Genomic DNA, 27,981 nt, shown 5'->3' with positions numbered 1-27,981 from the left:
TACTTGGATGATGTGAGCTAAATCTGCTCCTTATTTACAGAGCTGAGCAATGTGAAGAAGCTGTTGTTTTCAAATTAGTCAGACTGGATCGTTTTGAATTTCTGCACTGTTTGTTCTGGATCAGAGAACTAAGACTTTAAATTTTAACAAACAAAACAAATAATGTATATGCCGAAAGACTGGTGAAACACAGCCCAACAAAATACAGCTTGTTATACTGTGTCAATATAAATTCTTTTTATTTTAAACAATGACTTAACAGATTCAAACCAGATATAAATAATTTCCATGGAGCTGAAACTGAATTTCCACACCATGGCCACATCTATGATTTTCCACCTGCTGGTATGAAGCAAGATTATGCTCCACAGCACTGATTATTGTGGGAGGAGGTGAGTAAATTATGCACACATGCACAGAAATGCCCAGACACACACACACGTACACAGAAGAATACATGCAGGCCACTCACAGTGAAGTAAAAACACGACAGGGAAAAAAGGGCCTCATTCCAATAATGAAGCACGAGGGTCCTGCCAGGAGGCAGATGACGCTGCATTAGTCTTCAACGCCAGGAAGGAGAGATGGGGGAGAGAGAGAAAAAGAGAGAAGACTCTGTTCTTCTTACATAACAGGTGATTTAAAGTACTGAAACTCCCATGTCCACTGCATCTTGAATGAATACTGGGGTGAGCAGAGGATACCAAATGCGAAATAAAAGACTACTCACTCAGTGGATGACAGTCTTGGCTTTTAAGTGTTTTGTGTAGATAGAGCTCCTGTCCTGGTATGGTGCTCTGAAAATATTGGCAGCACGCACAGCACACAGTGAGACACCAGATACAGAAGGTTGACTTGTTAAACATACAGAATTTATGAGCTTTCAGGACACTTTGCACAGTAAAGCCCTGTCAGTGATAGTGACAGCAACAAGCATGAAAGCTGTTGGATTGAGCCCCATGGTAGAGTGCTCTGTAATGTAGTGGAGTGTAATGATACCACCACCAGCAGCCGTCCTACTGAGAGAAGAAAAATGAGCCTGTCAGGGGGAAGAAAAGAAAAAGACAGAGGAAAAAAAAAAAAAAAAGTTCTGATGTGCTGTTTGGCTGTAGATCTGCTTTTCGCAGCCAAGTCTCTACACAGATTAAAATGCACTTATTCCATCTAACATCCAGCGAAGCAGCCTGCCAGTTATCTGGCTGCTATTTGTTTACAGGGTGGGGGGGGGGGGGGGGGGGGGTTCCAGCTCTTTTCGAATGAGGACTGAGAAAAGGTCTGTGCTGATCTGCTGTTGAGGAGCTGTGGCATGCATGCAACGAGAAACACCAGGTGTACAGCTGGTGGACCAGAAGATACTTTTTATTTCTGTCACACCAATGTTCCTCAACTTTCACAAAATGAGCCTCATAATGCCAAGTAATCACTTTCCAGAGAAACAGACTAATGCACGTCTCCTACATTAAATCAGACAGTAACGCGGCTCTCACTCTCACCATATGAAAATGACTGTAATCATAAATGAAAGCGAGGGTTCAGGCCGTGCGCCAAGTGTGCCTTGTTGTAGCCCACAGTGAGAGCAGAATTTCAGGCTGTTGGGAAGCTTATTTCTTGCTGTGGCTGAAGTACAGAACAGGCCGGTGGAGTTTATAGTAGAAAGTGAGATGAAGCCAGCCAGTTCCCTGCCTTCAGATGGCAGAGCAGATGGCAGAGTCCTGAGGGCCCATGCTACAGCCTGTCATCCAACTCGCCATCAGCAGCACACACTTCCTCAACATTTAGTAGTAGCAGGTATGACCCAGCACTGCTAACATTCAGCACAATGTGTTTTCTGATTAAAAATACAAACACTTACAATACTGCTCAAGGTCCATTTGCTTCATGATGCATCAGGCATGATATGTAATTTCTGGCAGGTTTACATAAATCTCAGAGATATCAAGGTAACTTTGTATTGTTAGAGAGAGTGGCACTTAAGATCAGTGTCCCCCAAAAAGGTCAGGTCAGCCAGAGGCCAAAGATCAGCTGTGCCCACTGCCCCCTCTAGTGGACATTCACAGACAAAGGCAGAGTAATAGAAAGTGACAAAAGCTGGGAAAAGAAGGACAAGAGGATGCAATAAAATCAAGTTAATCCCTTTTCTGCAGAGCAACACTAATATTTAGAGCTGTGGTTTGGGTGTTTGTTCAAAAAAATAGTTCAGATAAAGAGAAACTTAATCAGTGATTGATTATCTGATACACAATATCTGTAACTCTTTTTCCATGCATCAGCGTTTGGGAAATGAGCAACATAAAAAGAACAGAACTTGAGACTAATAACGGAAAGAACAGAAGGGCTAGTATTATTCTATCATCTGGACAAAAATGCAGAAGGAACTTAATATGTCCAACAGGATTGTTTTTGCCTGTTTTTAATAAACCGCCATTTTCAGTTTCAGTGCCACAATGAATGTTTTAATGATTTAATCAAAACATACATTTGAACAATTAAAGGGAAACAGTGCCTCAGTTCTGAGGGAAAAGCCAGAGAATGTGAGCCAAGGATACTGAATACTTTGTTTGACAAGTCAGCACATTTGAGTTATCAAACTTATTCTGAGAGGAATCTGGGGTAAGTAGAAGTCTTGCATTTTGTTCTGTTGTACACCTGCGTTGAGACCCACTGCTCTGCCCTGAGATAAAGGCTCAATTCACATCATCGGAGGAAAAACAAAAGCATGAAGCAAAGATGACAAACACAATGACAGCAACTCCCGACAGCTTGCAGGCTTTTAAAATGAAATAATGAACACTTGCTGCACTCTGTTGGAGGGTGATCGTCAGGCCTCATTATACACACACACACACAGGCCAGTGAGCACAAATAAATTAATGAATAAATGCACGCGCACACACAGTGATGTGGACGTGAACACCCACAAAGGCTCACAGACACACAGGGTTTGTATTATCACAGATACTTGGAAGCAGCCACACAGAACAGTACCCTGCCCACTTCTTCCCAGAACTGCTGGCTACTTTATTCAAACTTAATCAGAGGAGCTGAAGTGTGTGAGTGCGAGAGAGACAGAAGGACAGACATGCTCATTAACATTTACGGTAATTTCAATTTTTTTTCTTCTTATTTTTTTTTTTTAATCATAAAAATCTAGAATAAATTACCAGAAAGCATCCCCTAATCGTATGAACATCAATTCTCACAGAGCACAAAAAGAAACATGATGTTTGGATACAGAGAAAAAGAACAAAAAAGCGAAAGAGAGTAGGAAGATAATAACTTCAACATGCAGTGCATTTAATTTTCCTCCCCTCCTCTGTCTCTCCTTTCTCTCTCTCTGGAGTGCAATTTAGAGAGATATTCTTCTTCCCCTGTTTCCCTTCATGTGCTGCCTCTCCCTCTCTATCTCCACAGCCATCTTTCTGTCTTTGCCAGTCTTCTGTTGCTTTGAAGTGCTTTGCGCTTTCCACACTTAAGGCAGCCTTCCTGCCCTGTGCTGAGCTCTGGCCCGGGCCAAACAGAGAAATGCTGCTAATTACAGCAGAGTGTGTAGCTAACACGTGTATGATCGCCAACTTCCCAGACTCGCTTCGTCTAATTCCACCAGGTAATGTCATCTCCCGTCACTCCCTCTCCGTCTGGATCATCCTAGAAATTTATTTTGGTATTCTTAGTATGCCATTTGTTTTTCCTGGGGTAGCTCTGTTATGATGATCCATAAATATGGCTGTCTTAGTGCCATGGTTTACCCACCGAGCTACACATGGTGGCCCCAGACCAGATCAGAGAATTTCTTGGCTTAGGCACCTTTAATCAGCCAGTCATTTTCCAAACTGAAAGAGCGAGCCCATATTATTTTTAGAGCCCACCTGGGTCTTCGACTCAGGAAATTACACCTTCTCCTGTTCTCCGACTTTAAGGAAAATGAGCTCTAACCGTCCTCCAAATGTCCCATCACCTCCTAACAGTGATGGAGACAAACTAGCGCACTTGTCAGCCATCAGCAGAAATCTATTTAACATTTTCAGGGAGTAAAGGAAGGTGAAGAGAGGTGAGACCACGGTGGGAATGAGAGGGTGAGGGCAGACAGATTTGTGCTATAATGTTTTGGCAGCGCAGCATCAGCGTCCACATGCTCGCAAAGCTGGTTTGCATTTTATGGAGAAGAGAAGCAGGATAATACATAGAAACTGTGGGATGGTTCGACTGCTGGAGCCAACAATGAGACCATTTCATCTGGAAGCACGAAGAATAGACCTTAATAAATTTGTCTGGGACCTTGCACAATATGAAAAGAGGTTATTGAATGTGGTTCTGTAGCTGTGCAGGGGTTCGCAATCTGCCAAGATTCCACTTTAAAGGTCTGCAGTGAAAGAAAGAGTCTTTATAGAGGTGAGTGCTCGCTTTCCAGCTGTGATGATCGATCTTATCGATTAAGTTTTCCAGACAGTTGTCAGAACGACATCGTCTTTTTGAGTTTGTACAACTGCAAAATAAGTGAGAAAGATAACTGAACCAATATTATTTATGAATAGATGTTTTCTGGTTGTGAGCGTTTTAGATTTTGTAAAGACAGGACAAAATGGTTACTGTACGTTCATAGTCCTACAGTGCCATGGCTAATGTGTAATGTACCGTATACAATGGAAACAATTAGCCCTACAAAAAGCCGAACATGCAGGATGACAGCAGTCAAGGTACAGGAAGGGAGGAGTGTTCTTTGGAAATTCTGACTGTCACATGGCACAAAGTGTTACCAGACTGCAACAATAATCAGAGCAGTGAGCCAGAAAATAAACGTGGAGACAATGGCAATCACAGAAGGACAGGGTCAGGGATGAAGGTGAAGAGGAAGATCAAGGGAGCTCTTCAGCACCTGCCAAAAGAAAAGGATATACAGAAGGACAGAAAGAGTACCTGTCAGCACCCAACATGGGCCTGAATCTAGGGAGGGAGGAGAACAGCTGTCCTGTGACTCAGAGCCTGTCCTCAGATCTGCTGTCGCAAGAAGGACACTTGTACTGTCACCAAAAAGGAGAGGATGAGAGAAAAGACCCTGAGGATACAGAGTCTAAAAGCTCTTCCTTGTAGTAGATGAAACTGAAACCATTCCCCATCTGGATGGATTTAGATTAATTACAGTAAGTGCTGGGTTTAGCCTGCTAATCTAAAATGACACAGCACAGAGAGAGACACACACACACACACACACACATAGAGAGAGAGAGAGAGAAATTCTTAAACTTTTGTCTTGGAAATGCCAGCACTGCCACAATAGAAGCAATATTGTAATTCCATCCAAAACCAGCTTATAGTGTACGATCTTTGGCACTTTGAAGAGTGTTTTTCTACCATAGAGGGAACCACAGCTGCTCACGTTGTTTTCTCACCTCACTCAGACAGGTCTGTTTACAACCAGGACTTCTGGCTCACACACACTGGAGCCTGCAGCACTTTCTCTACATCTAACACTGTACAATCGCACAGTGTGTGTCATTGGGGTCATGTGCAGTACATGCTCGCAGAGGCATTTATATGCATGCACACATGCAAAAACACACAATTGTTTTCATTATTTTTTGGTTACTCTTAGTGTTTCCAGCATATTCAAGTCACCCATGATGTAGACCAACATGAGTGGGGGGAAAGGAAAATGTTAGTGTGTCTGTATGAGCATTTGTGTGCCCACAAAAAAGGCAACTATATGCTGACAGAGGGCACAAGAGACAGTAAAGTCATTTCCAACATATACAAAAAAAAAAAAAAAGACCTGAATCACAAAAGACCACTGACCTGCCACATGAAGGGCATCATAAAAATAAAAAAATCAGCAAAAAACAGTAAAGTTGAAGGCCGGACAGCTAAACAATGAGCTGACACTTGCTCTAAAGCTCTGTAAAGCCAAGCAGAGAAGCAGATTTGGCTGACAGTCATCACTATGAGCGTTCCCTTTCATACTGTCACATTATTTTCACATTGTGATCTGATACATGGACATTACACTATGATTATAGCTGCTTTAAATCAACATTTTGGCAGCAACATTTTTTTGGTTATGGCTAAGGTTTTTTATTTTGGTCATTGTAAATTAAGCAAAACTATGACTACAAATTAAACTTCATTCTTAGTTAAAATTTTCTTACAAATAAAAAAGGTTGTCAGGTGCATCTACTCACACATCATCACTTTCCATAATTTTAATGACAGACATGTTACACATGGGTTTTCTTTTCTTTAATTGTAGTAAGGAATTTCATGAAATTCTAGGGGACCAGAATGAAAAAAATACATTTAATTTTGAGTCGCTTGAGTAATTTTGTAGTAACAAATTATTTGGATGGAAATATAATAAATACCTGTTTTCTCAGTTTATATTTTGCTGGTCTTTGAATTAATATACTGTTTCCTGTGGCTACCTATAAGACAGAAGAATTTCTGAATGAGGGTGGGTGCCAGGTCGGGTGGAAAAGTGTAAGAAGCCCTGATATACATTATTGCTTCTTCAAACTCGACACAAGCTTTTGGGCTCATAAAACAGACCTTTCCACACTGCTGAATCCACCCAGGCATCTGAACAGTGCAATAATGTTTCAAGTTCTCCTTGTTACACATTTTTGCACTTGTGAAATTGGTTGGATTGGTGTAGATTACCTTGAATGGGACTTCAGTGAGCATAGCAGCAGGCACTGCCCTGGAGCCAGCCCAGCACATGCCTGTCTAATGGCTGTGATATGTGAGCGGGACAGAGCACGCTCTGCACACTGCGCCTCATTGATGAAGACGGGAAGATTTTCCTCTGACCAGGCATGGAATAGCCAGGTGGTCTCACTTTGACATTTTTCATCTGTGCAAATTGGTATGTGTGGGGTAATGTGCATGAGAGAGAGAGACATAAAAACACAGTGAGTGATTAAGAGAGAGAGGAGAGAATTATGCTTTTCTTATTCCAAAGTTTGTGTTGTCCAAAACTAGCATAGGTGTATGGTAACCAGACTGGAAGAGGACAGATGAAGTGGTTTGGAACAGTTGCCTTGCTGCCAATGTGAGACTGCTGTTCTTCCATTAACACAGTACAGTAGCATGTCTGCCCACTGGATTAGTGAAAAGCACCATTGTACTTAACAATTAACCAGTTTGTTCTTACCTTCATTTATTTGGGCAGGGTTTGTGCAGAACACATGGTCTTATGCAATATGTCACATTCTTTCAGTTATGCACAATTCACTTGTGCCTCCCAGTCGTCTACTGCTGCTGGCCACTAACAGCTCCAATCATGTGCTTTGCTCAAGGACAGCTAAAATATACAGTAGTTGCTATGGAACAACATTAGTAATGGATTAATCTCTGTCTAAGTTGTCCACTCTGTATAAATAATGTGCACATTATTTTTATATGATTTCTGTCATATAAAGATTTTGTACCACAATTTCTTAAGTACAATTAAGTACAAATCATGTAAAGGTACGTTTAAATTGTTCATAAATGCATTTACACCTTACGACATAATTACAACACGTTATGACATAATTACAATGCTATAGTACTTAAACCATTGTAGTTGTTAAAAAAGACACAAAACACTTTTTGCTGTTTATTTTTGAAGGCTTCCAAGTTTTGAATGCTAAATAAACTGGGTTAAAGTAATGTTATCAAATTTTTCAGTCAGTTTGATATTTAACAAAAAATGAACTTGAGCTCTTTTGTCTGCATCAGATAAACTTGAAGTAAGTTGGAGTCTTTGTTTATATTTTCCATCTAATTGAGCTTCATTTTGGTCATAGACTAGAGTAACTGTGAGTGCTGTCACTGTGTCTTGTGAATTGATTACAGGGGAACATCCAGAACTTTTATTGCGATGGCACCATAAAAAAAGCCCTTACTCTCTTGTTTTTAACTTTGTGTCATAACTGTTAATGTTGATAACTGTGGAGGGTTGTTGAAAATAACCTTGTGAGGCCTGCTCTGCACAGGACAATTTAAATAATAAACCACTCATAAAACAGTGCAGGGGGGAAGCAGAAATATGCAGTTACACGATGTCAGTGGCCTGGATAATGTATCAGACAGTTTCCAAGATGATCCATTACAATAAGCACTCAGCCATCAGCTTTGTTATATCAGATGCTTTTAGATGGTGTCTCTCAATTGTTCCAGTTCATTTAAGAAGAGACTCTAGTAAACTTTCTTGCAGCGGGCTCTAGGTGCACAGACAAGACTATAAATCTCAGGATAATCGGCAAAACTATTTTACAAAAGTAATCTAGTGTTTGGCTTTCTGTGGGCCAGTGACTGAGATACCTTTCTTTTAGAATAATGACTGCTGAAGTCAGACATAAATGCCAGGACCTTTTCTCCCATCACACAAAAATGTTATCATGTGATCTTTCGCTGAGATATGGGAAAATCCTTCCCTGTTTGTTGAAACTTCTATCTCTGTATTTCTCAACAGAGGTGAGGTCTGATCCTTAACTGATGACCCTGGCCATTACAGAGATGAGCCGGGATGGCATGTGGACACACACAAGTACACCTAAACAAAAAGATGGAGAGATAGCATGAAGAGGAAGAATGGGTTCTCACTGTCCTCGATGACATATTTGGGATTGTATGTTGAAAGACAAGCAGATGGATCGATAAACACACACACACACACAAACACACACACACACACACACACACACACACACACAAACAGCAAATAGATCAAGTGACAGGAAAGTGTTTAACAATGAAGCCTGTAGCTCATAAATCACAGCAGATCTTTCAGTAATGGCCTGAACACACAACTCTCTCACACTTAGGTTCGCATTACGAACAGCAACACTTGGAATGGCTCCAAAGACTCGCTCTAGCTGTACAGTAGCTCACACACAGGTTGTGAGTCACACAGAATGGGTCAAAGAGAAATCTGGTGAGCGTCAAAACAGTCGACGTACTTTATTTAAATACATCAGCCTTTCAAAAAGTCCCACATTTATGTACTCTACATGTCCAATTATGTGAACGTAGCTGGAATCGCCGGGGCTCAGCCTGACCTGTGGTTGCTTTGAGCATTTAGCTTTAGGTTCCCCGCCCCACCCCAAAAGTAACTCCATTACACTTGAGGTTGGGAGGTTTCACTGCAGCACACGCTGGGCCTCTGTTGAATCTTCAAATCTTAACTTTGAAGGGATCCAATCCCATTTTCTTAAAAATGTACAGATGAAGAGGGAAAAACATCACATGGGGAAAAGGCTACCCTTAACTTTGTCCAGCTTGTAATGAAGTTAGTGAAACCGGCCAATGAGAGTTTCCATACTTTGACGTGTAAAGTGAATTAAATGCGGCTGCGCTTTGTCAAGACGTGCGTGAAAAATAATCTTCTCCAGAGGTTGTATTCTCCTGGCCATTGTTCTTATATAATTTGTAACCTTCTCCTCCCCCATCTCGTTTCTTGTCATAGTAGCTGACTGATGGCACATACAAGCATCTGTCCACATGTGGACGGGATCAAGATCCTGTGATCAAACATTCAGCATAAGCTGCCTGAAACAAGGCTGACGCTGACACTTACATACCCCAGCAGGAGGTAACACATTTTTTCCAAGTAGAGATATTGAACTGGAAATGCAAGCGTGCTCACACTTACACACATGTACCAATTGTGTGAATTTTAGCACAGTGGTAGCAAGATTTACCCAAAATGCTGACGAGAGCCGTCATTTCTGGCCCTGTTACAATAACGGTCTGTTAGAGGTATGCTGCTGCTTGTGTTTATAAATACATGTATGTGTGTGTCTCCCATCACACTTGGCCACACACACACACACACATATATACACACACACACACACTACAGAAAAGCCCTCCGCCCCAGTCTGGGGATCCTTTTCTCCTCTCTGTCTCTTTACATTGGGTTCCATGTCGGTGATCTGGTCAAAGTGCCTTTACAAAGACTGATTAGGGGAAGCTGAAGCCAGTTGTAAGGGTTTAAGTTGACAGCGAAGGGAGGTGTGTGTGTGTGTGTGTGTGTGTGCCTCAGTGTGTGTGGCGGGCAAGCACAAGAGGGGAGGTGAAATTGTCTGTCTGACTGTGTGACTGAATGCACCTTCTGACCCTGTGTGTCAGCCCTGACGTCTAATGGAGAGGCATCCAATGCTGGAACAAGAACAACAGCGACAGGCAGGAGTCGAGATGGAAAGATTCAGACAAAAAGAGCAAACATGAAGCGAAAAATACTTGGGGTGATAGCGAATTTGCGTGCAAGAGGGCCAAAGACAGGAAAGAGCAAACACTTGTCAGCATATCTCTTCACCACTGCCCGGTGTGACAGGCATCTACGGGTTTAGCACTATGTGACTGTGTGGTGCTAAAGTCTTCCAACATAATTTCATCACATTTCAGCAACTACGTGCAATAGTCCCCTCTGACGAAGTCGTTCCTGGCCTAAGGCTCTGTGAACAAGCTGAACCGAGGCAGAAATCAGTCATTCCATATAAGCCTGGTATTTCCTGGTGGCACTCAAGCTGCCAAGTTTTGTTCAAGTTTGTGACATTCTTGGAGAACTAAAGCTCTCTGCTGATTTTTGTCTTGTTTGTTTGTGTGTCTGCACGTGTCAGATTATGGATCTGTAGCCATTGTGATCTGTGGACTGACTGACCCTGTTAGCACTGTTTACAAACGTGCGGGATAACGGGGCAGACTACCCAACAAGCTTTAATCGTTTGTGGATTCCATGCTAAATTTCAGATCACACGTTTTACAGTTTATACAGCTCATTTTGAAAACTAGAAATATTAGTAAAACCAAACTGACTATAAATGTCTTTGCATCAGTTTGTTTGCATTGCTCAGTTTGATGAGAGTAAAAGCAATTTTCAGTAAAAAGATGACCACGTGAAAAGGGAAGTATCAAACAGTGGAAGCTCTTTTAGGTGTTTGTCACATTTATTCTGAACTGATGTTCCTCTAATAGAGCACTATGAGAAGTAACATCTATCTGGTGGATAAAACTCAGTCTTATTTGCAGCACTCTAAGGCATGGCTTGAAAAACGATCAGACTCATAAAAATTTCAAAATATTTCCTCTTGCGGCAAGATTGCAGTGACTTCTTCAGTGATTATGTCTCTAACACAGTTTGTAGTTACACCCACAGTGGTATCTGTGTGTGTGTGTGTGTGTGTGTGTGTGTGTGTGTGTGTGTGTGTGTGCTAAAGAAAAACTATTTGTGGGAGACACTCTGTGTGTTTCACACATGTTTTGACAGTTCTGCAAGCTAATCCCTATTATTGCTTTGCAAGGCAGCGTGTGTGTGTGTGTGTGTGTGTGTGTGTGTGTGTGTGTTGAAGAGTGGGGGTTTACTCTTGGAGAAAACCTGTTACTGCACAGATAAAACCTCTGCACAGCCTCTTCTACAACTGAGAGATTTTACTGTTGTAAACTGTAGTTGCATCCTGTATCTTGAGTTTCAGATCTGTCTTCGTTTTACTCATGGCAATGAATGAAAGTCATTTTTGAAATGCCACAGGTTTTTTGAAAAAGTCACTGTTCTGTCATGTCTCTAAGAGACATTACAGTTACCTTTTTTTATTCTGACTTGAGTAAAACTGTAGTAATAGTAGACAAATGGGCTGCTGAGAACACACAAAAGGTTATATGTATATACTAGTACCATGAGGTACATAGAATACATTTTTCTATACTCTCTGCAGGTTGTGTATTGGTTCAGTCAGAGAACTACATCACTCCCTCCATCTTCTTGTGTGGTTTGGAATTCAAACTCTGCTTGGAGGGCATATCTGGGCGGCTGGCCACCTCACCCACACCCTCCAGCCTTTCCTCTTTAGAATCTCCCTGACACACACACACACACACACACACACACACACACACACACACACACACACACACACACACAACGGCCCATACCCACCACCACCATCTCCAAACACACTCACTCATACAATTGCTGAGACTCTCTTTTCAAACCATGCTAAACCTTTAGGCCCAACAATGCAGGCTGGACTAATCTTATAGCCCTCGTCCAATCAGAGGGCTGGAAAATGAAGAGTGGAATTGATTGGCCGGTGGCCACAGGGGCCAGTTAGGGGAAGGAGAACAAGAGGAGACAACCATTGTTGATTGATTACCATGAAAGACACTTTTGTTACCGACTTGAAGGCAGTACACTGTGCCTGTATCAAGAGGAAACGCTAGCAGTCTCAAAATAGGTCACCGCTGCACTAACGCGTATACAAGATACTTCACAGAGATAGTGAGGTGTGCACAAGACTCACCACCCCTTCATGAAAGAGTAAGGTCCACAGATTATTAGCTGTGAGTATTATTGATTAGCTGCAGTGCAAAGGTTAGCAGAGCAGTTTCTATCTGTGAATAACACAACACTTAGAACAAGAGCAGAGTGACGGAAGAGAATAGGTGAGGAAATACAGTCAATTACCATTGGCTATAAACTTATCAAAACCAAAACAGCACTTTATATCCACTCAACGATGCTTTTTGTAATTATGACGACATGCTGACTTCAGCTCGCTGCCATCTCATCTTTCCACGTTGCCGGTTAAGAAAACTGCTCTTAGAGAAGATTGAGCTTGTTTGCTTTGTTGGCAGCTTTTTGGTTCCCAGAAAAATTGCTCCGCAATGTCTGCACACACCAATAAGTCAAGAGGGATTTGAACTGTAGCTTGGGCAGATAAGGTTGAAACATGTTCAATTCCGTTCTCAAGTAAAAATGATTAGATGGTGCAGTAATCATATTCATAATCCCTTGCCTTGGGAAATAAGTGCGGCCAAGATACTATAAAACTATATGGGTGCTTGGATTATGTGGACTTTAAGATTTTATTGATGTGCCTGGTCGCCTGATATTAAACCGCATTTTTATCTATTTGATTTCATCTTATTGAATTAGATTTTACAGACCAACCACTGTTTCTGGAATTTTATCTTCTACACTACAGGCGAAAAACAATACTGTCTCTGATTCTCATCCAAGTACACCTCCAACTGCTTGCAAAACACACACACTCATACACATGCCTGGTCTCCTTGTTTGTAGTGCCACATACAGATAATAATAATAATCCAAGGTCACATCTTTTTCTTGCATCTTGTGTTAGAAGTACCCAGCCACAGTATCCTCCAGATTGTGTCCTGACAATGCCGCTGTATCACGATAAAACGTCTGCTTTCACCAGCAAACAAACACTTTAGAGTCATTTGTGTGAACCTGCATTTACAGCCCATTCACATGAGGAAAAGCATGAATGCGTGACGAAGATCAAATGCCAGATGCAAGAACACCCTCCGTTTGAGCCACCAATCCCACATCCTGCTCACAACGCCACAGCCCTTTGAATCTGAATGTGACCCTTCCAGTGAGTGTGCTGCCAAGGCGAAAGCTCTCACTGTGTCAGTGGCACTGATAGAAAGAGACAGAGGGGCAGCGTGCCTCTATTGACAGCCAACATACGCATTAGCATAACTCACATAGCGCGGGTAAACCACCTAGCCACCTGTAGCTGCACAACTCATACTCAGTAACCTCGCCTCTCCCATGCTGCAGCTCTTTCCCACCCACTTCATTCACTTTCTTCTCTGAATTCCTTGCATTTACATTTGTGCTTGTGCATGTGTGTAAGTGAGTGAGTTTTCTCACTGTTGCTGCCAACATATGCCCGTTATGCCAGACTGTTTTGAGCTAAGCGGGCTTGAATGGCAAGCAGACATCATTTGTTATGTGCGGAGCAATTTGCAGGGAGCTTGCTGAGCCTCGGATGAGTAGATGTAAGAGGGGTAGAAAGTTCATAAACACAGCATGAGTCAGAGGATGATGATGAACGCTTGCTGTCTTTCTAATCAAAGAATCTTCAGCATGCTAAAGAAATGAACATAAAAATCCAGCTGCCAATGTTTGTACTCACTCTCTCTGTTTCTCATGTTAACTTGTTCTAGAGGAGGGGTTCTGTCAAGGATAAGGGGCAGGAGGAGTGTTCTGAAGGCCAGTGGGATCCTCCCCCAGGGTTGTGATTGGCTGAGGCTGTGGTGACTGAGTCCAAGGGAGGCCAGTAGGAAGGTGAATGGTCTGGGAGCCTGCTAAGGGGCAGGCAGCAGCAGAAAGCAGCTACCACTGCCTCTTAAAACCTAGGTACTCCTCATTACGGCTACAGACTGATAGACAGAGAGCAGGGGAGGGCTGGAGACAGTTCTAAGAGAGGGAGAGGGAAGGACAGAGAGAAATTGTGAACAGGGAAAGTTAGAAAATAAGCAGTCCTACTTGTGTGCTCACCCTTTCTTGACTGCTGCCTCCCCACTCCACTACCTGAGGCACATATACACACACACACAGGGAGGTGTTTCAAGGAGGTTTAGAGGGCTGACTCTCCAGGGAAGAAGGGAATTAAACACTTTTGTTTTCAAGCCGCCGCATCCATACTCAGGAGAAAAAAAGGGATTACAGCTTGTACGCCTGCCCCACTTATTCCTCTCTTCTCTCTGCATTTTGTTGTCACTGAGTTACTTTGGAGACTTTGGATACAACCTTCTTGAATTGTTGGTCCGAGCTCAGAGAGGCATGGCACACGGACAAAAGAGCCACAGGTGGGCATTAACCCAGGGCTCCTTCAGCTTGGCACTGGGCCTGTCGCTCTTCTCTCTCCTCCTCCTCACCGTCTCGGCCGCAGATGAGTACGACTACTACAGCTGGCAGTCGGACAACTTCCACAATGGCCGCTTCTACACCAAGCAGCCCCAGTGTGTGGACATACCAGCTGACCTGCGCCTGTGCCACAATGTGGGCTACAAGAAGATGAGGCTGCCCAACCTCTTGGATCACGAGACCATGCCAGAAGTCAAGCAGCAGGCGGGCAGCTGGGTGCCGCTCCTGGCCAAACGGTGCCATGCTGATACCCAGGTCTTCCTGTGCTCGCTGTTTGCACCTGTGTGCCTGGACAGGCCCATCTATCCCTGCCGCTCGCTGTGTGAGGCTGTGAGGGACAGTTGTGCTCCAGTGATGGAGACCTATGGATTCCCCTGGCCAGAGATGCTGACCTGCGATAAGTTCCCCATTGATAATGACCTCTGCATCCCCATGCAGTTCACTGGGAACCATGCGACCCAGCCACCAGGTACGCCAGCCATGTGCACGCACACCCACACCTTCATTCAAGCACACTCACACACAAAAGTGTAAACATATAGACACACACATACAATTTTATCATCCACAATAGAATGAGTACATAAAATTTTAGTATGGGCAAGAGTCACTCGTCAAAATTGTGCAGCATGTAAAAATATATTTTTGGCAACATGTTGACTAGACTTTTTGCACAATTTCTAATTATAATTTCCTCTAAAAATTAAAAATTTCATGTCACAAGTTCAGTAACCACACTGCACCCAGTTTAAGTCAAATAGTAAATCAATATATACAACTTTAATAAAACTTTTTAAAATTTTTCCAGCACAAATAACATTCTGTATTAATATTCTGTAATTAATATTCTGTTATTCTGTTGAGATTATAATTTTTAAATATGAAGTAAAACCTAAATTTTAGTAAGCAATGTCAATGCATATATCAGCGTGCATAATAAATCAGTTAGAAACTGAAAAAGCTGAACGTATTGCTACTCTCTGACTTGTTTTTTGCAGACACAGAGCAGAAATAAAACAGTATTAAAGGAAAACAAATGAAGAACAAATGAGTTTGTCTCTGCATTAAAAATTACAGGAATTTAATTCATGCAACATAATAATATTACTGAGACAGATGAGTGTTCAAGAGCCTGCAGAGTCAGGAACAGTGAGAGTTTGAAAATGGCTGGGAGGCTCATATGGTTCCCCACACTGCAATCATGACAGATGAAAGTTTGAGTGAGAGACTATCCAGAGGAGGTCAGGGAGGGAGACGGGGGCAGGAAGAGGCTACAGGGGAAAGTTCTTGGGTAAGTGGACAGTTCAGTTCAGGGAGGCTCCCTACCATCTACATATGCCTCAGGGAGGGACAGAGACAGACTGAGAGACACAGGAGACTGAGAGACTCCGGCGGCCAGATCACTCACTGAGTTAAGATAAATGCACTGTGATGTTAAACACATCTCAACTGAAAAGGTGACACACATGCACATGCATACACATGCACCGTTATCAGCAGGCATCCATCAACAGCTAATCAATCAATTTAACAACTGAGTGAATGGAGACTGTCCTATTTTAAGTCCTGCATGCAACTCACAAGCTGGTCTGCAGAGATAAATGAAATACGCCCAAGAAAAAAACATGTCCACGCTGCAGTTTCTGAGAGAGCTCTGATTCACAATTTATTTATTTATTTTTTAAATATTATATAATGTTTCACAGACAATGAGTAAGAGGACAGATTGGCCAATCGCGAGGTGTGAGCGGGTCAGTGGGAACCAGATAGAGAAATAGGTGTGTGCATGTGTGTGTATGTGCACCGCGACTACTTAAGCAGCCTCTTCACAAAGGCAGTCAGTGCTGAGAGGGGGAGAGAGGGAGTTGATGAGAGACTTTAGACAGTGCAGTGGGACAGTCCCCACTGTGTCCCAGCCTGCTCAGCCTTTGTTGGGTCTGGCAGCCAGCAGGCCAATTAGCTAGAAGGCCAATTACTGAGCTCCCACTAATTAGTCGACATGACAGGACAAGAGAGGCAGGCAGAGAAAGGGAATGGCTAAAGTCTGATTGTCCCTGAGAGAGGCGAATGGAGAGGAATGAAAAGAGAGGGAAGCGGGAGAGTAAAGGGAGGCAGACAGTGCGCAGAGAAGGAGAAAAGCTGCTTCCTGCAGCATAGAAAGTGTCCGCCTCTCTGCTTTCAATAAGGACTCAAAGAAAACTGTTTATTATTCCCCTATATTCCACTTCTTACCTTTAACCGTTTAATGCCACCTTTCTTCTACTTTGTTTGAAATGTTCTTGTATGTTGATATTTAATTTGTAAAGTAAATGCTTAACTTCAGTTTTTCGTACACATCCACATTTTCATGACACATTACACTGCTTTACCAAAGCACTAAAAACATTATTTTAGTCGTGTCAATCAGGAGTTGTTTGACATGTGTTTGCATTTTATCAGTACTGTTCACAGTATACTGATATCTAACCATCTACACTCATAAAAAAAAGTGGGAAAAGATCATTGGAGGATTCTTTGGTGAATTCATGCAGAGCTGACTTATTCCATTAGGGAAAATGACTGTTCTGTTTTTGTAGGCCTGGTATCAACTATGTGACATTTTGGCTTTGCAGAGCCATAACTCATTCTTTTACATGCTCCCTGAGAAGGAGGCAGCTTCAACTTCTTGTGTCACCTCCTCAAACAGGCAACTGTTTGTTGATCCCATCTAATCAAACAATGATCAGAGGCGGCTACATTACAGGAAGTGGTGCGAGATCAGTGCAAACATATAGAGGGATCTTTGTTATTGAGCTGTTTCATGCAGAAAGAAAAGAGATGAATGTGTTAAATGAAAATTTGAAAGAATAAACCAAAATTGGAAGATTGGTTAAGTTTGAAAATTCAATTTATGGTGTATGCTTTTGTATGTGTGTGTGTGTGTGTGTGTGTGTGTTTTTAAAACTGAGAGTGAACCCATATCACTTCTAGCCCAGAGGCTCAGTCACTGACATTTTGCTAAGAACCAAAGATTCTCAGATGTGCCGATGAGGCCATCCTGAGGACAAGTTTTTGGCTCAAAAACACACACACATGCATGCACACACACACACACACACACACACACACACACACACACACACACACACACACACACACACAGACAGACAGAAACACGTGCACATATACATACACAAACACAGCCAGCAATAATAAAAAGGAATTTCAGAGAAGAACTCTTAGAAGTGAGTTTCCTGGGAATCCTCTGTGTCAAAGAACATGGACAGTTCTCTTCACACAGGATCATATGAGGACTCTCATGCTAATCCAGGTGGACCTTGGGGAGTTAAGTGCTGTTCTACCTGCTGCTCTCCTTGTATGGGAGAGCCCGATGCTATCTGAGCTATTCTGCAATTGCATTATATAACACGGTTCGAGGGATCCTGTGGAAACTAACAGTACAGAGTTAGATTAACTTTCCACCTCTCTGTCACAGCCAAAACTGAGAGGAACACCACCAACATCTGAGCTCAGGTTGTGTGTATGTGGATGATTTTTTAGTGTGTGCGTGTGTGTGTGCTGGGGCTTGGTGCTTGTGCGTGTGTATCAGGGGCCCATGGGGTGTGATTATGTGAAACACAAGTCTGTAGATATTATACCAGGGAAGACAAGCAGACTGCTGACAAAAGAGGGCCAAGGCATCCAAGGGAACAAAAAGGGCCAGCTGAGCTAAGTCTGTCAGGCAGAGCACAGTTAATGTCACCCATCAACTCCGCCTTATGGATTTAATGATGTTACCTTTATCTACTGTCAGCATCCATAAATCAACAGGTACGATAAGCAAAGGAAGGATTCTGCACCGTCTGTTTTACTGCATGGGGTAAACTAATTCAAACTGCATGTTTCCACAGAAAATGTTCTTCAAGACAATATGCACGTTGTCCTGTGAAAGACGCTGAAATTGCATGGTGTGAAAGATTTTGTCTGTCCTTGCTGTACTCACTGATGTGGCTAGTGTCAGTTACAACCGTGCTAAAGGAGAGGGGCAGCACTGTCAGGTCCCCAGCAGCACAATGGGTGCTACTCATGTGGCCCTGGCTGCTATATGAAAGGGAAAATGTGATCCAATGGTCTGTGCATGGAAGACTGCCTAGGCCTTTTGAGAATGTATTTTCTCTTCTGTATAGGATTCCTACAGATGCAAGGAGCGTGCTGTGTTTTAGAGGCCCCGGGGGCTGCCTGTGGGCCATGTTTAAGTCCTCCTCTGTCTGTCTGCATGCCGCATTTAAACAGATGTTAGGTCCTCCGACATAAATCACACGCTGCATTTCATCTGCGGCACAGTACCATTTTATGTCATAAGTGTTGCTGCTCGTAACTTAAAGGGCCCAAATGAGGCATGAGATAGTGACCCGAGCATAGTTTAAATGGAACGTAAAAGTCGACGTGATGCTCAGGCTGCAAGGGACAAGGTTAAAGACATGTCAGGGGATCGGTTGACGATATTGTTAGATCTAGTTATCTTTTGTATGAATATGTGTGTGTGTGTGTGTGTGTGTGTGTGTGTGTGAAGAAGACAGAGAAATTGAGCGTTACATGTACAACTTTGCAGATACGGTAACTAAAATTTCACCTGACTGTAAGATTGATTTTCAGCAAATTATTTGAAAAGTTGCAAATATAAAAATATGGCTTGTGTTTCCAACAGAATTTTTGAAGTGAATGAGACAGATTCTTTCATGTCATGTCATGACAAATTGAGTCTTTTAGGAATTAAATGTGATCGGGAAATGTGTTTTTTCTCTTTTGGTCATTTATTAATGATCAGAATTTATGTTGTTGAAACTACATAATTAAATAAACTCAAACAGCAATTTTCCACTGCACTAACAAATTAACAAACAAGCAAAAATAATTATAATGATAAAATCATTGTATTGTCATGTTTTTGGAGGTCACAGCTGACAAATATTTTAGAGACATTTCACATCGATGCACAATGGCACTTCTTTAAGTGGCCTCCTATTCCAAAACTGTTTCATTATATTTTACTTTATCATAAACTAATGTGTTTTCAGGCATGATTAGGAAGTGTTTTCTAATACTGAGGAGATTTTGTTATATTTCACTGTTTTCAATAAGGTCTTTATCTAAACCAGGTTATGTGAAAGAGAGGGGAAAAAGAAAGTGAGGGGAGATACGAGACAAAAAGATACAGCAGGCGAGAGAGACTGAAATGGAGAAAGTGATATTAACCTCAGAGCTATGACTAAGTGAAGTTGTGCAGTTAAATTGCTGGAATCTTGCCGTACGTCATTTCCACTCTGGCTTGCACTTTGAAGATTAACAGCAGGGCTTTCCAGCGGAGCACCTCCCAACTTGCCCTGCTCCCATCATTCTTCTCCTCTTAACCTCAATCACTGGCTCCTCATCCTCAGACAATATTATAACATTCTCCACTGTGATTGGGAACATTAAAGTTTCTGTTATTAAGTCTATAATCCAGCATGTAAATGACGAAAAGCAACAGACAAGAGGGAGTCAAGTCCAAAGTCAACCAAAGCAACAACGTCATTCTCACAATTTAATCACATGGCATGGTTAAAAAAATAAAAAATTCCTGAGCTGCTTTGAGATGATGGCAAAAGTACATTAATGACCTAATGTCAAAATATTTGCTGAGTAGAAACGTGTCCAGGAAAAAAAACACACCAGGATACGCAGCAATGATTCTCATTAGAACATAACGGTGATTCCCCCGACACAGAGCACGAAGAGACGAGGGCAGTCATCGCTTAATTGATTTCTCAGCGGCATCCAAATGGTGGTTGTCGGTCCAAGCTCAACTAAGTTTCATGGAGGGACTGCACTCTCCTGACACATGCTCTGGCATCAGCACAGCTGGGCCTCCTGCCAACATACCACCCCTGTGAAAGCAGAATAAATGCCAGTGGAGTCTGAATAAGACGTAACAGCTTCAAGGGAATCATTCAAAACAGACAAATCCAGAGCAGTTTTGGCGTCTCGTGATTGTGTGTGTGTGTGTGTGTGTGTGTGTGTGTGTGAATGTGTGTGTGTGTGTGTGAATGTGTGTTTCTGTGCTTGCTCTTGTCCCGGTCTTCTTGTCAGCACCAGACAATTAGAGGCCTGACCCTATAGGCCTCGCAGGTCTCCTGCCTGTGAAAGCATGGGAACCCTCAGAGGAGAAAACTGGCAGTAACTCCACAAGAACATGGTTCAACTCCCCCCGATGCACACATACATATACGTACACTCAGTGGTAGTTAGGGGGTTCACCTCCCCACGACCCAAGCAGCGAAGCATGCTAAACTTTGACCCCTCTCATTATCTGCCCAGACACTGAGGTTTGGGCTGAGGTGATAACCTTTGAACCCTGACTTTTAACCCAGAGGCTGGACCGTGCTTGGACAGTCCTGTGTGTGTGTGTTTGCACGAGTGTGTGTTTGTAAGTCTGACACAGAGGAAAAGGGGGAGTCAATCAGATTTCTCTGCCCTGTAGGTGTATATATGTGGTGTGTGGAAGATTTCTACACACTACCACATCCTTCTCTCCCAGACCTCCTCTAATATTATACCTTGTTCTTTCACTCGGCCCAAGGCTCTGTTTTGCGGATGAGTGGACTGATATTAGATGTGTACAACCAGTCCCTCTGGGATTACATGGAGTTTATGTAGTAATTGTCATAATAAAGTTTTATATTGAAGAGCCTTCTGAGAAAATTGCAAGGTAGTATGGGGCATGTCTGTGTGTGTTTGTGTGTCCAAGAAAGTAGAGACTGAAGTCTCTGAAAGCAAGTTTTGTAAGTAGCATTGGTGACTGAGGTGACAAAGCATATTTGTTCGAAATGTTATGATAATTCATCATATATCCAAGCATATTTTGACAGTTTTATACTGTATACATGGATGTAAAAGTGCAGCAAGATTTAGCAATGAACAAATGAAAGATTTGGGCCTGCATTTCCTCTCTCATGCTGTATCTCCACTGTGTAGGTGCACACTAACAACAATCACAAAGTCCTAAATCAAAGTTAGTGAGGCTAAACATGCTTTTGAGCCAAGCAAGCATGACCATAAATTTGGAGTTAAAAATAAACTGAACTTGTTGCTTCGGTTTCCCCTTGCTGTTTCACAATGTGTGGTTGCTGTGTGGCCTAAATGCTGGCTGTGTCTGTGTACTGAATCACTTTTCACCGTGTTCAGCTGCTCCTGCTGCAGCGTTTACCTTTCTGCACAGCCAAGACCACGCGTGCACCACCAAAATATACAACAGCCAGAATAAAAACATTTTCTCCAGTTTAATTGCAGGGCAAACATCAGTCAGCCTGCTGGACTATATATTCGCTCCACGGCAAATAGCCTCTGACATGAGGAGGGGGGGGCTGCAAATAAGTGCCTCAAAAGTGGTCAGGGCTTAACGATTTCATACTGACATGGCTTTGGTTTTGCTGACTGCACTTGACTAACAATGACCTCAACTCAGCTGTTAGATATCAGCTAATCTGGGCCTTAATAGCACCGAATGAAAAGTGATGCAGTGTAGTAATTATTTTTGCTCTCTCCCCTCAGTATCAAAGGTGTGCCCTCCGTGTGACAACGAGCTGAAAGCAGACAACATCATGGAGCATTACTGCGCTAGTGACTTCGGTAAGTCCCAGCAATCGAAAAGACCTGCACAGACACGTATACAGTGTAGCACAAAGCAAATTTATCTGCAGCAGAGCCGATCTGTCTTTGTGGGGCCCTAAGCAGAAAAAAAACTACAGTTGTAACAGTCATTGCCTGTAGGTGGCACAGACGTTAAAACTGCAGCAGCTCTTCTCTCTTCTCTTCCTGTAGGTGGCACTACTGACTGCTAAACTGCTGCTGCAACTTTTCTTTCCTAGAACAGGCAGAGGTTAGTTTGTGTAAAGCTGGTCTGAAAATGACTGCAGCAGAATCTGTAGCTTGGTGAATGTGAATAAAATAGTTTGTGAGTGACAGATAAGTCAGCAAAAAAAATTGAATGGCAATATGCACATGAAGTGTAACCATGCAAACAAGTTGCACAAGTTATTTTAGGAGAAGCAATTTAAAGGCACTGATACATGCCATCATTAATGTATCAGAAAATATGTTTGTATAAAAGTGTTTGCTTTAAATTTGACAAAATTTCACTAAAGAAGTAGTTTGTTACATGTCTACCTATATACTAATATCATTACAAAAGTAACAGCAGGACTACAACTGCAAATAACTATCCCTCAGGCGCGTGCGTGCACACACACACACACACACACACACACACACACACACAGTTTGTCAATGAAAACGTCCATCATTAAAATAATATGCAAAATTACTTATCAGTGTAAAAAGTAATGCATTCAGAAAAGCCTCAGTATTTCGTTTTTTGTCCATATTAATTTATTGTTTCAGTTTTGATCTTCTTTCATTTGTAGAAAATGCTAAAAATGAGCAGAGACATGAACAAGCAAAACCCTAATTATTCCCTCTTCGAGCCCTTTTCTTCTTATAAATTGATAAGTTGATTTAACAGCTTCTAATCCCCAATGTCTATTCAACACCAATTTCCAAACTTTCCACTTTCCAGCAGTTCAGGTTCACCACAGTTATGACCTGTGCACAAAGCCAGAACATAATTATTTTATTATTTCTGCTCATCGAGGCTTTTGGCCCATCATACTCCACAGCAGATGAATTTCTGCTTGCATGGACCATTGCCCCAGTCAGTTTATGACATACTGCTCTCTATTTTCTCTGGTCATAAGATTCTGAGCACTGAACTAGAAATTGTGATGGGAAAAAAAAAAAAAAACCTTGGGAAACATCTCTTATATTTCTGAACAGATTAGTGATAACAGTATAACTGAAAATAAAGTGTGACTAGGCAGGTGCTGAAAACTATATTTCTGTGCTGTAGTGTCCCACAGAGGAGATGTCTGCAGATTAAAGCAAACCGAGTTTCATAATCTATCTTCTGGTGATTACCCACACCTCCAAAATGTCCTGAATACACAGAACATGACCCATTATAAATAATAAATGAATAAACACCCAACATATCACATCCAACACCAACAACAAAATACGTCTTTGTGCACATTGCTCACACTCCGAGCTGCAGCCAAAACATAGGCTCACCCCCTGTAATTAATCATGACTTTACCTAATCACAGATGTTTATTTGTCTGATTAATTGCAGGCTTGCATGTCTCAATCTTTTAACATGAGGGTGTTTTCAGGGATCAGAAAGCAACACAGATGCTTTCTGTTCATTAGAATGAAACATGATTACATGTGAAAGCAGATAACAGGACGTTTTATTGGCTATGAATGTATGTGGCTGGATGAGACATGAGGATGAGTATAGAAGTCAAGATAACTGTGATGTATGGATTTGGAGATCAAGGCAAGAATGATTCTGCAATGTTATTCTATAGGGCGATAGCTGATTCAAGTTTGATCTCACGCCTCATGAATGTTGTTACCTATTCATCTCCGGACACTATTTACCCTCAGAGCATTTTGAACTCCGTGTTTTGTTACGGCGTACTTTTGATGTCTGATCTCTCCACATTCCTTGTTGTACCATCCAGTCAGGGGCGGACCTAAACAATAACTCAGGAATTTGACTCCTCCCCCGGCCACCCTTATGCAAACCGTCAGACCGCTAATGTTATAGGCTAAACATGGCCACTATGTCCACCTGGGAGGAAAATTATCCAGACTACAGGATACAAAAATGTGACTGACCAACAAATATGAAAAAAAATAGGTACAATTATAAATATTATAATATATTTGAAAAATATTTTTAACCATCATAGCATTTGCATGTTACTAAATGGAGAAAGTCCACATGTACTATATAATCATAGCAGAAACTCCATGCATTAGCTATAATAAATATTTAATAAAATAATTAGCTATAATATGCCAATAAGTTAACAGAACATGAGGTGAAGGGCAGAAGTTTTCTCTTGCTCTGAACATGGGTAAACAAAAATCACATGTTGCTTTCTAACCACTTATCAACAATGGATAATTATTATTATTTATGGCATAACCAAAGGAAAACTCAATGTAGATAGTGTTGGCAGGAGCAGCGTGGCAGCGGCATTCATACACAGCTGAGGTGATGCAGGAAGTCCATCAGATCATTGCTGCCTGTTATATTGTCACTGTTCATGTCGCAGGCCAAAACGACTCTTACTAACTACAGTAGAAGAAAAAAGCAGTTGGGACGAGGGTCTGGCAGGACGCACCCTACACCTGGATGGTACAGTGAGGGAGGTTGCTTGCTCTAGCTTGAAGAAAACCTGTTTAACCTCATAATGACAGCATACCTCTCTCTCCTTTCCTTTCCATCTACTTCTACCTCTTCATCCCGTCTGCTGACTTTAAATAAAGCGAGTTTGTATAATGACGTGGGCACAGCTTGTCACAGGGATGCTGGCCAGGCTGCAGTGGGCCCCACATGATCACTTAGAACTGAATATACCTGAATATGGGTGGGCATTCAAAGCAAAGCGGGGAGGGAAATTATTTTATCCTTCCTATCTTTGCTGAACACACACATACATGAATGCATTCATTCACAAAAGTACACATGAGCTCCGGTATGTCGGCACGCAAATGCAGCACATAAACACACGTCCTCAGTGAAGGAGCTGGATGTGAATCAGGATGTGGATGAAAAGCAATTCAACACACACATTCCTTCCTGAACATGCTATCACTTCACATGTATACGTATCAGAGTGCACCCAGGGGTGTTTATGCAACTGTAGACAAGCAGGCGAGAAGTGAAATGGCGATCTTCCAACAGGGCTTGGGTACATAGCGATGCTTCATACCGACCCTGCGCCTTTACCCTGCCCATGATTGATTTCACCTGTCAAAATGTTCACCCAAAGAATTCCACTCTCAAAGGCCTGACAGTCCAATTTTAATCTCCTCGATTTCAAAATATGAACTAATAAACATGAATCTCAATGGGAGATACAACTCAGTGGTTCATTAGGTTGATAGACCAGAGTTTGCTGTAACCAGACTCCACATATACTGAAAACCGTGCACAGAGGTTATGTGTTCTGCACTTTTGCTGAAAGATATAAAACTGTATGTACAAATGAATAAAAAGGAAAAAAAATAAGGACTAGAAACTTGACCTAAACTTGCTCTTCGACATGTTGTCTCGAGTCAAGATTTGACTCGAGACAACATGTCACTCACAACAAAAACAACCGAGTCGTGGTAAAAGACCTGAAAAAAGATCTAAAATCAGACAACAGTTTTAATAGCCACATCATTTAAGGGTCAGCACTTGCACCTTGACTTGCAACATGCAGAGGAAGACATGTGATTTGACTTGAATTTGCAGCAAAGGACTTAAAACTAGCTTTTCCAAAAGCATGTCCTCCTTGTCGTTTATGGGTTTTCCCCAAGTCAGACATACAAAAATACACACAGGATGCAATTTCTGTACACTGTGGGAGAGGTTAAATGAAAATACCCAGGAGAGGTGTAAAATAGCTTCTTCTTTGGCAAGCACAGAGCTCAGTGATGTTCCAGCAGAAAGAAGAAATGTCTTAGCTGCTCAAAGTAGAGGGAACAGAGGAGTGTGGGTGGCACAGCAGCAGTTTCTGCGTGTGAATATCTGTGTTTTATAGTGAATAAAAGAGTTTAAATATCTCTTCCTCTTTCTTCCTCAGCCCTCAAGATGAAAATTAAGGAGGTGAAGAAGGAGAAGGGTGACCGGAAGCTGATTGCAGCACAAAAGAAAAAGAAAGTATTGAAGCAGGGCGTGCTAAGGAAGAAGGACCTGAAGAAACTGACCCTGTACATCAAGAATGGTGCCAACTGCCCATGCTCCCAGCTGGACAGCCTGGGCTCCAACTTCCTCATCATGGGCCGCAAAGTGGACCAACAACTGCTGCTCATGTCCATTCACAAGTGGGACAAGAAGAGCAAGGAACTCAAGTTCGCCATCAAGTACATGAAGTCCCATCAGTGTCCCACCTACCACACCGTCTTCCAGTGACGTGGCTCGCTCCACAGTCTCTCCCCACACTCCACCCTGTTTCACATAGATCCTAGTTCTCGTTCCACTAATGCATCCCTGAACCCCAGATCCCTGCAAAATCATTAACCAGCCCTCGACATAGTCCTACAATGGGTTGCAGGGTGGTCAAGCTTTTATTTTCTCAGCTTTATTATGAATCTGGTAGTCAAGGGGGTCGTTCTTAATCTGACATATTAATGTTGGAGAGGTGAAAAGCTGCACTTTCTGCACCTCGCTCCGAATAATTGAAGTCCCAAAGAAACCACAGATTTATAACGAAAACAGACATTTTCATCTTCCCCCTGCAATTTAACAGATTCCTCCTTAACAATTCTTTCCTTTTCTGCTATAGTAGAACCAATCACTTGTATGATATCTTACAGCAACTTTATCAATACAACATTAGCATTAAGAAAATGGAGCCTAAAGATTTGAGGCAACTATTGTAGGGAAAACATGTTTGATAACGTGATGAGTATAGAGAGACAGATTGGGAAGGGAGCTGAGTGGGAATGCAGGGTTTGTTTCGGTGTAAGAAGATGATACGCTACAGTGCATGTGGGCTGCGCAATGGGCCAGTGCACACGCTGGCACAGAGCTCCCAGGAACAACATCAAAGCAGAGAAATGTAGATGATCTACTTAACTGGGTGTTTTAATAATGTAAAAAGTAGGTAATTCAGATGAATACTAGATAATTAGAAAACTGGGCTTTTTATCTTTTGTCCCTGCTGGGAAAGAAATTGGAACGAGACAGACTGGCGGACTGGATGATGCTTCCACTGACTTTGTACAGCACCGTTTTTTGCGGCCTGAAAGAGGGAAACTTGAATACTTTTTTTTTTTTTTTTTTGAATTGGAGAGAGAAGGAGGTTAAGGCAGAGAAGACATCTTCCTGAAAACAAGTGGAGAATAAAAGAGAAAGAAGGAGAGAGAAAGAGACTCTGGACAGAACCAACAGTGTTGGGTTGATAAGTCTCTGGTACTCGCTGTTTTTCACTATCATTTTTCAAATGTTTCTTTTTCTTTTTACTTACATTTTTTTTTTAAATTTGCTTCAGTTAAACTTCTATGGTATGAAAGCAGAAATCATACATACAGACATAGCACCTGAATTCACTGTTGCTGTAGCAATAAGAGATAAAATTTTAACTTTACAATATTTTCTAATCAGTTAACCTGTAAGTAGTTCTGTTACTGAAATACATCTTTGTTTTACAAAAAGTAAATGAATAAAATATATTTGAAATTTTTATACAGAA

The 27,981-nt window shown here is 42.0% G+C and overlaps 1 protein-coding gene and 1 long non-coding RNA gene across 2 annotated transcripts in view; one reads left to right on the top strand and one right to left on the bottom strand.

Annotated features, from left to right (window-relative positions):
• Positions 1–2,990: 2,990 nt before the first annotated feature.
• sfrp5 (secreted frizzled-related protein 5) lies at positions 2,991–27,981 on the top strand. Its single transcript, XM_071480627.1, has 4 exons — positions 2,991–3,098; positions 13,951–15,122; positions 22,223–22,300; positions 26,371–27,981. Exons 2-4 carry the CDS (start codon positions 14,570–14,572, stop codon positions 26,697–26,699), a joined length of 960 nt encoding a protein of 319 aa, XP_071336728.1. The 5' UTR covers positions 2,991–3,098; positions 13,951–14,569; the 3' UTR covers positions 26,700–27,981.
• LOC139622917 (uncharacterized) overlaps positions 19,156–27,981 on the bottom strand; it is a 41,934-nt gene continuing 33,108 nt past the window's right edge. The window contains exon 3 of the long non-coding RNA XR_011691396.1: positions 19,156–20,559. This is a non-coding gene — a long non-coding RNA (uncharacterized lncRNA). The remainder of the gene's footprint in view (positions 20,560–27,981) is intronic.

Source organism: Trachinotus anak, unplaced genomic scaffold (assembly GCF_046630095.1).
Source record: "Trachinotus anak isolate AG129_WGS33_773 ecotype Australia unplaced genomic scaffold, CSIRO_AGI_Tana_v1 ptg000007l, whole genome shotgun sequence".
NCBI classification, from domain to species: domain Eukaryota; kingdom Metazoa; phylum Chordata; class Actinopteri; order Carangiformes; family Carangidae; genus Trachinotus; species Trachinotus anak.
This window is presented reverse-complemented; position numbering and strand designations above follow the sequence as displayed.

Excerpts from the sequence above, each read along its gene's own strand:
- sfrp5 (XM_071480627.1), top strand. The coding sequence starts at position 14,570 with ATGGCACACGGACAAAAGAGCCACAGGTGGGCATTAACCCAGGGCTCC. Across the intron at positions 15,123-22,222 it reads CCATGCGACCCAGCCACCAG|TATCAAAGGTGTGCCCTCCG; the intron begins GTACGCCAGCCA and ends CTCTCCCCTCAG. Across the intron at positions 22,301-26,370 it reads TTACTGCGCTAGTGACTTCG|CCCTCAAGATGAAAATTAAG; the intron begins GTAAGTCCCAGC and ends TTTCTTCCTCAG.